Raw genomic sequence first — 13,004 nt, forward strand, 5'->3', positions numbered from 1 at the left:
CTAAGAAACAAATAAAATCTTTAAAAAACGAAAATAAAATATAATAAAGCTATTATTATAGCTTCCACCATCTAAGCTTCCACCTTAGAAAACTAGAAAAAAAGAGAAAATTAAATCCAAGACAAGCAGAAGAAAGAAATAATAAAAATTAGAGTATCAACGAAACAGAAAATCAACAGGCAAAAGTCAACAAAAAAACAACTACTTCCTTGAAAAGACCAATAATATTGATAATCTTCTAGTCAAACTAAGGAAAAAAAGAGCAAATGCAAATTACCAATCTCAGAAATGAAAGAAGGAACATCATATAGACTCCATGGGTATTAAAAAATAATAAAGGAGGAACTTCCGCCAAGATGGAAAAATAGGTGGAGGCGCCGTGCTTCCTCACACAACCAAGTTTAGAGACAACTAAATATTAGCAACAGAAAACACAGCCAGAAAACAGAAAATTGAACTTTTCGGAAGTCTGATAACAACAAATTCTTCAGCCTGACCAGTAAGAGGGGCAAAACCAGCAGCTGGAGGAGCGGGGTTGCACAGGAAAACTCCATCAGACGAACTCAGGCGTGCAGAATCCAGGTGCAGAGTTGGACCTGGTGGGCAGCTCAGCAAGCGACCGCGGGGAAACAGCAAGGGAGCAGGGCTGCGGGTTGACTGTGGTCTCCCATCCGTGCGTGGATAGACAAACAGGGGAGTGGGCGATTGGACGGGACTCAGCAGGCCCCAGTGGCGAGTGGCAACAGAGGGCACAGCCATTTCCACACTCTGACCCTGCCTCCACATACAACATCATAACCCAGAAACCTAAGTGGCCCTGCCCTGGTGAACCACCTGAGGCTCTGCTCCTAACCCAGCAGTAGAAACAGCAGAGGGGGCCACCATTACCCCACTCTGACCACGCCCCCATATACAGAGTCACAACCCAGCGACCTGGGAGTCCAAGGCTCCCCTCCTCGTACTTAACGGGCCTGAACACAACAAAAATGGCTCAAGAAGATCTCAAAGCCCCAGAGCCTATAAATCTAAGCAATGAAGAAATAGCAAAACTCTCAGATGCACAGTTTAAAACACTGGTGATCAAGATCCTCACAGAACTGGTTGATTATAGCCACAAATTAGATATACATATGAAGGCGAAACTAATTGAAATGAATGGAAATACACAGGAAATCAATAGCAATGAAAAGGAAACTGGGACTCAAATCAATGGAGTGGACCAGAAGAAAGCAAATAATGGCCAAATAGAAGAGTGAAGAAGCAAAAATTTAAAAAAATGAGGAGAGTCTTAGGAACCTCCAGGACATCTTTAAACGCTCCAACATCCGAATTATAGGGGTACCAGAAGGGGGAAAGGAACAGCCACCAGTGGAAAACTTATTTGAACAAATAATAAAGGAGAACTTCCCCAATCTGGCAAAGGAAATAGACTTCCAGGAAATCCAGGAAGCTCAGAGAGTACCAAAGAAGTTGCACCCAAGAAGAAACACACTAAGGCACATCATCATTACATTAGCCAAGATTCAAATGAAGGAGAGAATCCTAGAAGCAGCAAGAGCTAAGGGGACAGTCACCTACAAAGGAGTTCCCATCAGACTATCAGCAGATTTCTCAAAAGAGACCTTACAGGCAAGAAGGGGCTGGAAAGAGGTATTCCAAGTCATGAAATCCAAAGACCTACAACCAAGATTGCTCTATCCAGCAAAACTTTCATTTAGAATGGAAGGATAGATAAAGTGCTTCTCAGATAAGATCAAATTCAAGGAGTTCATCATCACCAAGCCCTTATTATATGAAATGCTAAAGGGACTTATCTAAGAAAAAGAAGTTAAAAAATATGAACAGTGAAAGGACAGCAAACTCACAGTTATTAACAACCACACCTAAAACAAAAGCAAACTAAAAGGAGAGCTAGATCAGGAGTGGAAACATAGAAATGAAGATCTCAAGGAGGGTTAGCAACAGGGGAGTGGGAAGAGGAGAAGGGGGGAGAAGGTACAGAAAATAAGTAGCATAGATGGTAGATAGAAAATAGATGGGGGGGCCAGAATAGTATGGGAAATACAGAATCTAAAGAACTTGAGACACATGGTCATAAACTAAAGGGGGGTAATGGTGGGGATGGGGGGGTAGGGTCAAGGGGAATGAAGGGGGGAATAGAACAACTGTAATGGCATAATCAATAAAAATAAATAAATAAATAAATAAATAAATAAATAAAGGAGTATTATGAACAAGCCTCTACCCACAAATTTCATCATCTAGATGAAAATGAACCAATTCCCTGAAAGACACAATCTGCCAAAACTCACACAAGAACTAAGACTATTTGAATAAGCCTATATCTATTGAAGAAACATGTCAATAATTTATAACCTCCATAACATAAAACAATAGGCTAAAATGGGTTCACTGGTGAATACTAACAAACATTTATGGAAGAAATTATATTAATTCTCTACAATCTGCTCCAGAAAACAGAACAGAGGGAATACTTCCTAATTCATTCTATGAAGCCAGCACTGCCCTAATACCCAAACCAAAGTCATGAGAGATATGGACCAATATCTCTCATGAACAAAACTACAAAAATCCTCAACAAAATATAGTAAATTGTTGCAGACCCTGTCCATCAGAGTCTGCCTGTTGTGGTTGATGATGAGAATCAATGCACAGGTGACAATAATCCTGTGCGGAAAAAGGGAACAGGCATGACTACTCTCTCAAGGGGAGAGCGCCTATGGGTGTCTCGGCCACTCTCTCAATAGGGGAGTGCCCCGACCCTTACCTAGACAGGATTTTATTGTTTTCCTTGGGTCTTACATCAAAGAAAGATCTATCACATAGAACATTATTGTCTACATTTTGGGTACAATCCACAAAATAAAAATAACATGCAGAGGGGGATAGCAATGAGCTCATTAGCTCTGCCCTTGGGAGAGCTCACACAGGCTTTGGAAGTTACCTTGAAGATAAACAATATACATTTGTTGCTTTAGACCAGGGTGAGGGAGTTTTAGCAAGAGCCAGTCATAACAGTCTGTAAGTATTTTCTAGGACTGATTCCCAGGGGAAAACTCGGTTTGAAGGTCTGGCTCCTGTCCACCACTTCGCATCTGTAGGTTTTCCATACAGAGTTGAGTCACATTTGCCAAGACAAACCGGTCCCCTACAGTAAATCTAATCCAACAATATGTAAAAAAAATTATACATCCAACCAACTGGGATTTATCCAGGGTGTGCAAGGCGACTTCAGCATTTGAAAATCAATTAAGTAATCCATAACATCAACAGGCTAAAGAAAAATCACATGATTACAGCAACAGATGCAGAAAAAGCATTTGACAAAATTCAGCAGCCATTCATGATAAAACTTTCAGCAAATTAGAAATAGAAGGAAACTCCTCAACTTGATAAAAAACATCTATTTAAAAAAAAGAAAAATGTACAGCTAACATCATACTTAATGGTAACAAACTATAAGCTTTCTCACCGAGATCAGGAACAACAGAAGAATGTCCCCTCTCACTACTCATTTATAATACTGTACTAGAAGACTTAACTCATTCAGTAAAACAAGAAAAGAAAATAAAGTCTGTACTAATTGAGAAGATAGAACTAAAATTGTTTTTCTTCACAGATAATATAATTATCTAAGAAAAAAATCCAAAAGAATCAACAACAAAACCTCCTGCAACTAATAAGGTTACAGGATACAAGGATAATATTCAAGTCAATTGCTTTCCTATATACCAGCAATGAACAAGTAAAATTTGAAATTAAAAACAGAACACCATTTACATTAGCATCCAAAGGAATGACATAATTGAGATCTAAAAACAAATCTGTACATGAGAAAAACTATAAAACTATAACGAAAGATTTAAAAAACTACATAAATGGAGAGATATCCCATGGTTATAGACACAAAACAAAGAGTCAATATTGTCAAGATGTCAGTTCTTCCTAACTTGATTTACAATATTTAAAGGAATCCCAATCAAAATCCAGCAAGTTATTTCATAGATATCCACCAACTGATTATAAAGTTTAAATATGGAAAAGCAAAAGATCCAGAATAACCAAAACAATATGAAAGAACATCAGAGCACTGTCACTATTTGACTTGAGACTTACTATAAACCTGCAGTAATTAAGACAGCATGATAATGGCAAAAGAAAAGTTAAACAGATCAGTGGAACAGAATAGAGTCCAGAAACAGAGCCACATAAATATAGTCACCTCATCTTTGACAAAGGAGCAAAGGCAGTCTGTACAATAGAGCAAAGGAAGTATTTTCTACAAATTGTGCTGTAAAAACTGGACATCCACATGCACACACACAAAAAATCTAGACACAGACCTAAAGACCTTACAACCTTAACAAAAACTAACTCAAAATAGACTTAAATGTAAAATGCAGAACTGCAGAAGTCCTAGAAGATAGTATCAATGTTAACTAGTTGGCCTTGGGTGTGGAGATAATGTTTTAGATATAATAATAAAGACAATCCATGAAAGAAAGGACTGATAAGCTGGACTTCATTAAAATTAAAAACATCTGCCCTGGCTGGTGTAGCTCAACAGATTGAGTGCCTGCTGGAGAACCAAAAGGTCATAGGTTCAATTCCTACTGAGGGCACATGCCTGGGTCTCTGGTTGTGGGCATTCGAAAGGCAAGCAATCAACGTGTCTCTTGCACATCGATGTTTTTCTCCCTCTTTTAATCCCTCCCTTCCCCCTCTCTGAAAATAAATAAGTGAAATCTTTTTTAAAAAATTTCAAACTTCTGTTCTATAAAGGCACTACTAAGAATGACATGACAAACCACAGACTGGAAGAAAACATATCTGTTAAAGGACTGTTATCCATAATATCCAAAGAGATCTTAAAACTCAATAATAAGAAAATAACTCGGAATTCCACCAAGATGGAGGCATAGGTGGAGATACCATGCTTCCTCACACAACCAAGTTTAGAGACAACTAAATATTAGCAACAGAAAACACAGCCAGAAAACAGAAAATTGAACTTTTCGGAAGTCTGATAACAACAAATTCTTCACCCTGACTGGAAAGAGAGGCAAAACCAGCAGCTGGCAGGGCGGGGTAGCACAGGAAAACTCAATCAGACAGAGTCAGGTGCGTAGAATCCAGGCGCAGGGTTGGACCTGGTGGGCAATTCAGCAAGCAATCGCGGGGAAACAGTGAGGGAGCAGGGCTGCGGGTTGACTGTGGTCGCGCATTCGTGTGTGGATAGACAAGCCAGGAAGTGGGCGCTTGGACAAGAGCCAGCAGCCCCAGCGGCAAGCTGCGACGGAGGGCACCGCCATTTCCCCGCTCTAACCCTGCCTCCACATACAGTGTCATAATCCAGAGACCTAAGTGGCCCTGCCCCGGTGAACAACTTAAGGCTCTGCTCTTCACCCAGCTGCAAGAAACAGCAGAGGGGGCCACCATTTCCCCGCTCTGACCCCTCCTCCACATACAGAGTCACAACCCAGCGACCTGGGAGTCCAAGGCTCCGCTCCTCATACTTAACGGGCGCAAACAGACCAAAAATGGCTCAAGAAGATCTCAAAGCCCCAGAGCCTATAAATCTAAGCAATGAAGAAATAGCAAAACTCTCAGATGCACAGTTCAAAACACTGGTGATCAGGATCCTCACAGAACTGGTTGATTATAGCCACAAATTAGACAAACATATGAAGGCGAAACTAATTGAAATGAATGGAATTGCACAGGAAACCAATAGCAATGAAAAGGAAACTGGGACTCAAATCAATGGAGTGGACCAGAAGAAAGCAAATAATGGCCAAATAGAAAAGAGTGAAGAAGCAAAAATTCAAAAAAATGAGGAGAGTCTTAGGAACCTCCAGGACATCTTTAAACGCTCCAACATCCGAATTATAGGGGTACCAGAAGGGGGAAAGGAACAGCCACCAGTGGAAAACTTATTTGAACAAATAATAAAGGAGAATTTCCCCAATCTGACAAAGGAAATAGACTTCCAGGAAATCCAGGAAGCTCAGAGAGTACCAAAGAAGTTGCACCCAAAAAGGAACACACTAAGGCACATCATCATTACATTAGCCAAGATTCAAATGAAGGAGAGAATCCTAGAAGCAGCAAGAGATAAGGGGACAGTCACCTACAAAGGAGTCCCCATCAGACTGTCAGCAGATTTCTCAAAAGAGACCTTACAGGCAAGAAGGGGCTGGAAAGAGGTATTCCAAGTCATGAAATCCAAAGACCTACAACCAAGATTGCTCTATCCAGCAAAACTTTCATTTAGAATGGAAGGACAGATAAAGTGCTTCTCAGATAAGATCAAATTCAAGGAGTTCATCATCACCAAGCCCTTATTATATGAAATGCTAAAGGGACTTATCTAAGAAAAAGAAGTTAAAAAAACATGAATGGTGAAAGGACAACAAACTCACAGTTATTAACAACCACACCTAAAACAAAAGCAGACTAAGAGGACAGCTAGATCAGGAGTGGAAACATAGAAATGAAGATCTCAAGGAGGGTTAGCAACAGGGGAGTGGGAGAAGGAGAAGTGGGGAGAAGGTACAGAAAATAAGTAGCATAGATGGTAGATAGAAAATAGATGGGGGGGCAAGAATAGTATGGGAAATATAGAATCTAAAAAACTTGAGACACATGGTCATAAACTAAAGGGGGGTAATGGTGGGGTCGGGGGGGTAGAGTGGAGGGGAAAGAAGGGGGGAATAGAACAACTGTAACAGCATAATCAATTAAAAATTAATTAAAAAAAAAGAAAATAACTCAATTTTTTAAATTGCCAGAAGACTTAAACAGGTGGTTAATAAGCATATGAAAAGATGCTCAACATCTATGTCATTAGGGAACTACAAATTAAAACAATGATGTACCACTACACACCTATTTGAATGGCCAAAATCCTCCTTAGGGTTCACATCTGCAGGAGACTAACTAGACAGATCCCCCCACCCCCTGTCCCTCCCTCTGCCACTCCTTGTACCTAACCAGAAATGTCACCAGGCAGATAACCAGTTCTTTGATCTGGTGATAAGAGTACAATGAGACGTTCAACCAGGCAGAAAAGAAAAAGATAAGAATAGCCTTCCCTTTGAAAGTTTTTAAAAAACCACTTTAACTCCTCCAAGTTCCAGTTTTGACTTCCAAAATTTGATTTTTTTCACCAAAAAAAAATTTTGAAAAAGTGTATTAATATTAAATGTCAATGTCTTTTAGTGGAAATATGAAGTTGTATCATGAAGTACCTATCCCTCTTCAAACAATTCTGACTTTGCCAGCCAAACAAACCATTGCAGAAATCTACCAGTGTTTGGGTCCTGTATAGAACAAGAGGTCCAGGAAAAGACAAATGTTCAATATCACAGGGGCAGTGGCCCTGGTCTGTCTTCAAAACAAAACAAAGGAGTACCCCCAACGCACTGTCCAAAACTACTTTACAGAAAACATGCAGTACTTTAGAATTAGAAGCAGAATGCCCAGTTAAGCTACTCAGAAATCCTCATACCATATTAAGTACAGCAACTTTAATTTTATCTTGTCATTCCAAAGCTTAATTCTCATTCTAATAGAAAGTACATTGTTTCAGGCTGCTAGAGACTCTAGTATTAGCACTACGCCCAATTCTAGCTGTTAGGTTTGGACAATTCTGAAGGAAAAAAAAAAGTAGAAATATTAAGAATCATTTATATTCTTTTCAAAAATGAAATCTACACAAACTCAGCTAAGAAACAATGTCCTGTCAAGAAATACCTATATAACTTTAATAAATGAACTAAACATCAATGTCTGCATTTTTTCATTTCTTTTTAATGGGTCCAACAATTTGAGCCAAATAAAGTGCTCCACAGAAGAGAACTCAAAATCACCCCATACTGAAATGTCTCATAACTCAAAGAGCCAAGAAGCTCCCTCAGGATGTCTGCTCAACAAATACATGCACATCACACAACGTCTGCAGCTAAAGATGGTGAGGGCTCCCCAAACCAGGAGCAGGGTGCCAGTGGCTGTTCCTATAGAATCCCCCGCTCCAAGCAACAGACAGACTCAAAGTTATCCCAGACAGACTGAAGTTCCAGGGGTTTACTTACCCCCAATAATTGCTATGGACTCTGGCCCAATAAGTTGATTTTCGAATAGCCTTTCCACCTGTCGTAACTTCGTATTTGGTTGCAGAACACCAAGCAAGCAAGGGGGTTCTTTGAAGCTGTAAAATAATGCAATTATAGAAATTTGTCTATAGAAAACACATGAAGAAAGTGTTCACTGAGGACCTACGACATGCATAATTCCATCGATAAAAAGGTTTCATTCCAATAATATCCTTATCTGCCAAAAATATAAAAGTTAAGAAAAAGCTGTCCCTCAAACGGCAGGTCATTGCAAAATTTGAAAAATTTGCAATCACCTGCCATCTGAGAGCACTCCAGGGCCTCCACCCACCTGAACTGTTTATCACAAGTCCAATGCCTTGCAGCAGGGTAAATCCTCACATCCCGTGATTCACACACCCTGGCATTTATACTCCCAGTGGTTGCCCTCCCATTAAAGTCCAATGGAGATGGAAAGGAGCCATGTGGACATTTCATAGCTGACAGCCTTGCTTCATGGAGAAGACAGAAGAAATGAGACAAGTGTACAGGGAACTGGTGCCACTGCCCTATCGTCCAGCATAGGTGCACCCTCAGGACCCATCTGGCTTCTCTCTAAAGACAGCTTCCACTGGGCCCTGCCTCCATTCCTTCACTCAGACTGGGCTCCAGGAACTCTTCTCTCTCCTCAGATCTTTCCCTCCACATGCAAATATATTCTTTCTCCCAATCCATCAGCAAATCATGCTGATGCCACCTCTAAAAGACAGACATCACTGAACCCTTTTGCCCTATGTCCTCTGCTACGACCCTGTACCAGGCAACTGTCTTCTCTCCCTTACTTCTTCTCTGTCCTCAATAGTCTATTCTCAACCCAGTAGCCCATGTGATCACTATAGTCAGATCACAGCATTCATCTGTTCAAAGCCTTGTAATGACCCCATCTTACCTAAAGCCTAAGTCCTTGCTGTGGCTCTTAGCCCTACACCATATGGCCTGTCAATTCTCTCTCCTCTCTCAGTACTTCACTCTACTCCTCCACACCAGCCATTGCCTGCTGGTTCTTGACTGCACTAGGCGTCTTCCATCTTAAGTCCTTCATACTGGCTGTTCCCTTCACCCTCACCTTCTCAGTGAGACCTGCTCTGACCATTCAATTTAATAGTCAACACCCCCCCTCCCCCACAATGCTATTGGGTTCAGAGTCCATTTCAGCTTCTTACTTCTGTTGTGTTTACTGTCTGCCTATCCCCACTAGAGCAGATGAGATCAGGGATTTGTTCTGTTTTTCACTGCTGTATTCCAACCACCTGGCATATAGAAGGTTCCTAATGAACACTATAGAAGGAGTGGGAAGGTAGGAAGACTGGGGATGGGAATCTCCCAATTCCCTCCCCACCCTGCCCTCCAGCAAAGCAGTTTCCTAGCCAGATCACCAGAGTGGGAGACACAAGGCGGATGGAGGAAGTGGTTGAGGATGCAGGAAAAAGCTTTCTGCCTTGCTGGCAAAACACTTCACCCTTGCCACCCCCTCTGAGTGGGCACTATGCAGAACATGACACAACTTCCTTCAAATTAAATTGCCCCTCTCCCCCATCATTATGATTTTCAACTTGCTGAAAAAAACACTTCATTTAACTAGGAATTTTATTTCCAAAGGAAAAACAGGGCTGTAATCTGTATTTTTGGTGGAAAAGCCTGAGCTATGGAGTTGTACAAATCTGCTTTCAGATTCTGACCTTGGAAAGGTCATACTTCCCAAAGGTATATGTGAAGACTGAACAACATAAACACATAAAGCCCAAGGATAGCCCTGGCTGGTGTGGCTCAGTGAACTGAGTGCCAACCTGTAACCAAGAGGTCACTGGTTTGATTCTCAGTCAGGGCACATGCCTGGGTTGATAGCCAGGTCCCCAGTTGGGGGTGTGTGAAAGGCAACCAACCAATCCATGTATCTCTTGCATATAGATGTTTCTCTCCCTCTCTTTCCCCCTTCCTTTTCTACTCTCTAAAATAAGTGAATAGCCCTGGCTGGTGTAGCTCAGTGGATTGAGCACGGGCCTGTGAACCAGAGGATCGCGGTTCGATTCCCAGTCAGGGCACATGCCTGGGTTGCAGGCAGGTTCCCTGCAGGCCAGTTCCCTGCAGGGGATGCACTAGAGGCAACCATACATTGATGTTTCTCTCCCTTTCTCCTTCCCCTCTAAAAATAAATAAATAAAAATTTAAAAAAATAAAATAAAATAAGTGAATAAAATCTTTCAAAAAAAGCTCCAAAATAGAGGAGGGTACACCTGATACCAGCTCCTCTCACCTAGTCCTTGGACCTTACCTAATTCTCTAGACACAGGAAGTCCTCAGGAAATATTTGCAAAATCAAACTAATCGGTATATGACATACTATCCCTGCCCACAATGAGCCTAAGCAGGAAGACAAGAAGAAAACAGAAAATGCAAAGGACAGGCAAGAAAGAACTCCCATTCCTGCACCTGGGCAGAAGAAGTACCAAGGAAAAGTGGCCCCAGGCAGCCCAAATTAGCACTCACAGCAAGCCAGGCCACATAGACTCTGGTTATGGCCAGTGATCTTCTGTTAACTAATTAACTCCTGATAATTCACATTAATTTCCACTAACTCCACAAGTCAAATGGATGCTGAAACACTCTGGTCAATATCCTCCAGAAATCAGGATGCCACATATGTTCTTTATATAAATAACAGTCCTCCAATCTTCCAAAATGGAAAAGAAAGTGGCTTTGTATGTCAGGTTTTTGGCAAAGCCCTGCAGCCTTCTAGGTGACTTTATTCCCTAGAACTGAAACCAATGCATAACTGGCTCTGGAAGTATTCCACCCCTCCTTGTCCCTGGTCTAACTGTTCTCTGATTTCTCAGAGATTTCTAAGCATGGTCTAAGCTCAAATAGAGGTCATTAGCACCCTGGAGGTAGACTCCCCAAGGCACTGCCGTTGCTGACCTCCCATCTGCCAGCTCACCTGATTGTATATGGCACCTCCCTTGGCTGGGACATGACTGAGGTAGAGCATAAACCAGAAGCTCTGCTTTTCTGACCTCATCAACACTGCATCCCTTGCCCCAAACCGTGGGTCTCCTCCTTCCTTGCTCTTTTTGCTCTGAAGAGAGTTTTCGAGAAGGCTTCTTTTGTTGTTGTCACTAGCATTTTTCCCAAACCTCAATTAATTTCTGTTCTTACACTCTTTGCCACTCTGCTTTTCATCTGCACTGAGGTTCATGCTTCCAATTTTTGAGCAAGTCATTCTGTAAATCTGAGCCTGTAGGAAAGATCCTATCAGCTACACTGATTTCACTAGTTTTCTGCACCTTTCCTTCTTTATCAGGCTCATCTACTGCCCAGCAGAACTCTCATGCACAACTTAAAATTCTTACTAGACCATGTTTCCTTTCAGTTTCTGGTCATGAGTACACACCCACCTTTCCTCTGAATCTCTTCACCACTCTTTCCACACATAAATTCACCTTTACTGAGATCAAAGATCTTTAGTCACTTAAGCTCCATCCCTCCCACTCCAACTCTGGAACTCCATCTTTACCTGCTCTCTCTACTTTCCTCCTCTTTCCCAAGGCTACCTCCCTAGTCCAGACTTTAATCCCCAGCTGTGGACACAGTTCATTTTCTCACCTTGACAAATGAATAGAAAAGTCCAGGTTCGTTTCTATTTGGGTTGGGCTGAGCCACATCCTTCCACTTGTTGAGAGGGGGTTAGCAAGAAGAGGTCCCTCCCTTATGTGTATCCCAGAACCCTCTCAGAGAGAACATCTAGGGTGTCCTTGCAAGGAAATATTGGCATACCAGGAATTACAGAGCAAATATGCATATCACTCTAAAGTACCCAGGCCTCAATCCATTGTCAATCTAATTCAATCTTATGCAAGCTAATTGTTTTAACAACACCATGTACCTTAACTAATTCCCAATCCAACAACAAAAAGTTGACTCTTTTCTATGTATGTCAATCTAAGGTCAGAACAACTGATATGTCCTGCAGGTAGATATCAGTCAGATATAAAACAACAACACATTATAGAGTTGCATATGTTCTATTTACTTCAAAATAAGACATGGTTCTTTCTGAAGTTTTTAAACCTTACATGGACTAATTCACTTAAAATAAACTTCAGACTGCTCACCACTCTGGGCAGTTGCAATGAAAAACAGGAACTTATTGAACCAGACTGCATGACCTTCTTGTACCACATAAACATCAATGTCATAAATCACAGCAATAAGAGTCTGGCTCAGTATTAATATAACTAAGAATATGAATACATTTCATGGGACTCCCTAAATGTACACTATTTATCAAGTTATAACAGAGTGCATTATTCACAAATCACCAATGAAGAAAGGTAACTTAGAAAAAAAGAATATTAATTACAAGTTTTTTTAAATCAGTTACTTATAAAATTTAAACAAAGTAACCTCAATTTGTGTATGCTTTTGCCACTTACTAATTCAGCTTAACTGTGTCTAATACTTAAGCTTCTCTTATTTGAGATTCTTCTGATTTTTGTTTTTGATTTATATAGTTTTGTTTTTGAAACAGTAACATGGGCAACACCATGCATATATTCTGTGGAACATCTAATTCAATATAAAATAGAGACAAAAAATCAAATCTTTATTTCTCATAATTTACCTTTCAAATAAGATTGGTTTAGTTAGTCAAGAAATCATCCCGGCCTATTATACTTTGCTGAGCAATCCCTCCCAAGAATTGCTGGGGCAGCTTACCTGAGAGGCTGTGGATCTATGGGAGAATCCAGCAGCATCATGGCTCCAAGAAGTGGAATGGTGAGGGAAACAGCCAGCATCAAAAAGGTCACTCGGAAAACTCTGCCACTAAAGGAG

At 40.9% G+C, this 13,004-nt stretch overlaps 1 protein-coding gene across 3 annotated transcripts in view; it reads right to left on the minus strand.

Moving 5' to 3' along the window:
- APMAP (adipocyte plasma membrane associated protein) overlaps positions 1-13,004 on the minus strand; it is a 62,455-nt gene that overhangs the window by 21,491 nt on the left and 27,960 nt on the right. For all 3 annotated transcript variants that reach the window (XM_053667227.1, XM_053667218.1, XM_053667216.1), the window contains exons 2-3: positions 12,888-13,004; positions 8,115-8,230 (exon numbers count right to left, since the gene is read on the minus strand). In XM_053667227.1, coding sequence (XP_053523202.1) covers positions 8,115-8,230; positions 12,888-13,004 — 233 coding nt within the window. The remainder of the gene's footprint in view (positions 1-8,114; positions 8,231-12,887) is intronic.

Source organism: Artibeus jamaicensis, unplaced genomic scaffold (genome assembly GCF_021234435.1).
Source record: "Artibeus jamaicensis isolate MK-2021 breed Jamaican fruit bat unplaced genomic scaffold, CSHL_Jam_final contig_135, whole genome shotgun sequence".
NCBI classification, from domain to species: domain Eukaryota; kingdom Metazoa; phylum Chordata; class Mammalia; order Chiroptera; family Phyllostomidae; genus Artibeus; species Artibeus jamaicensis.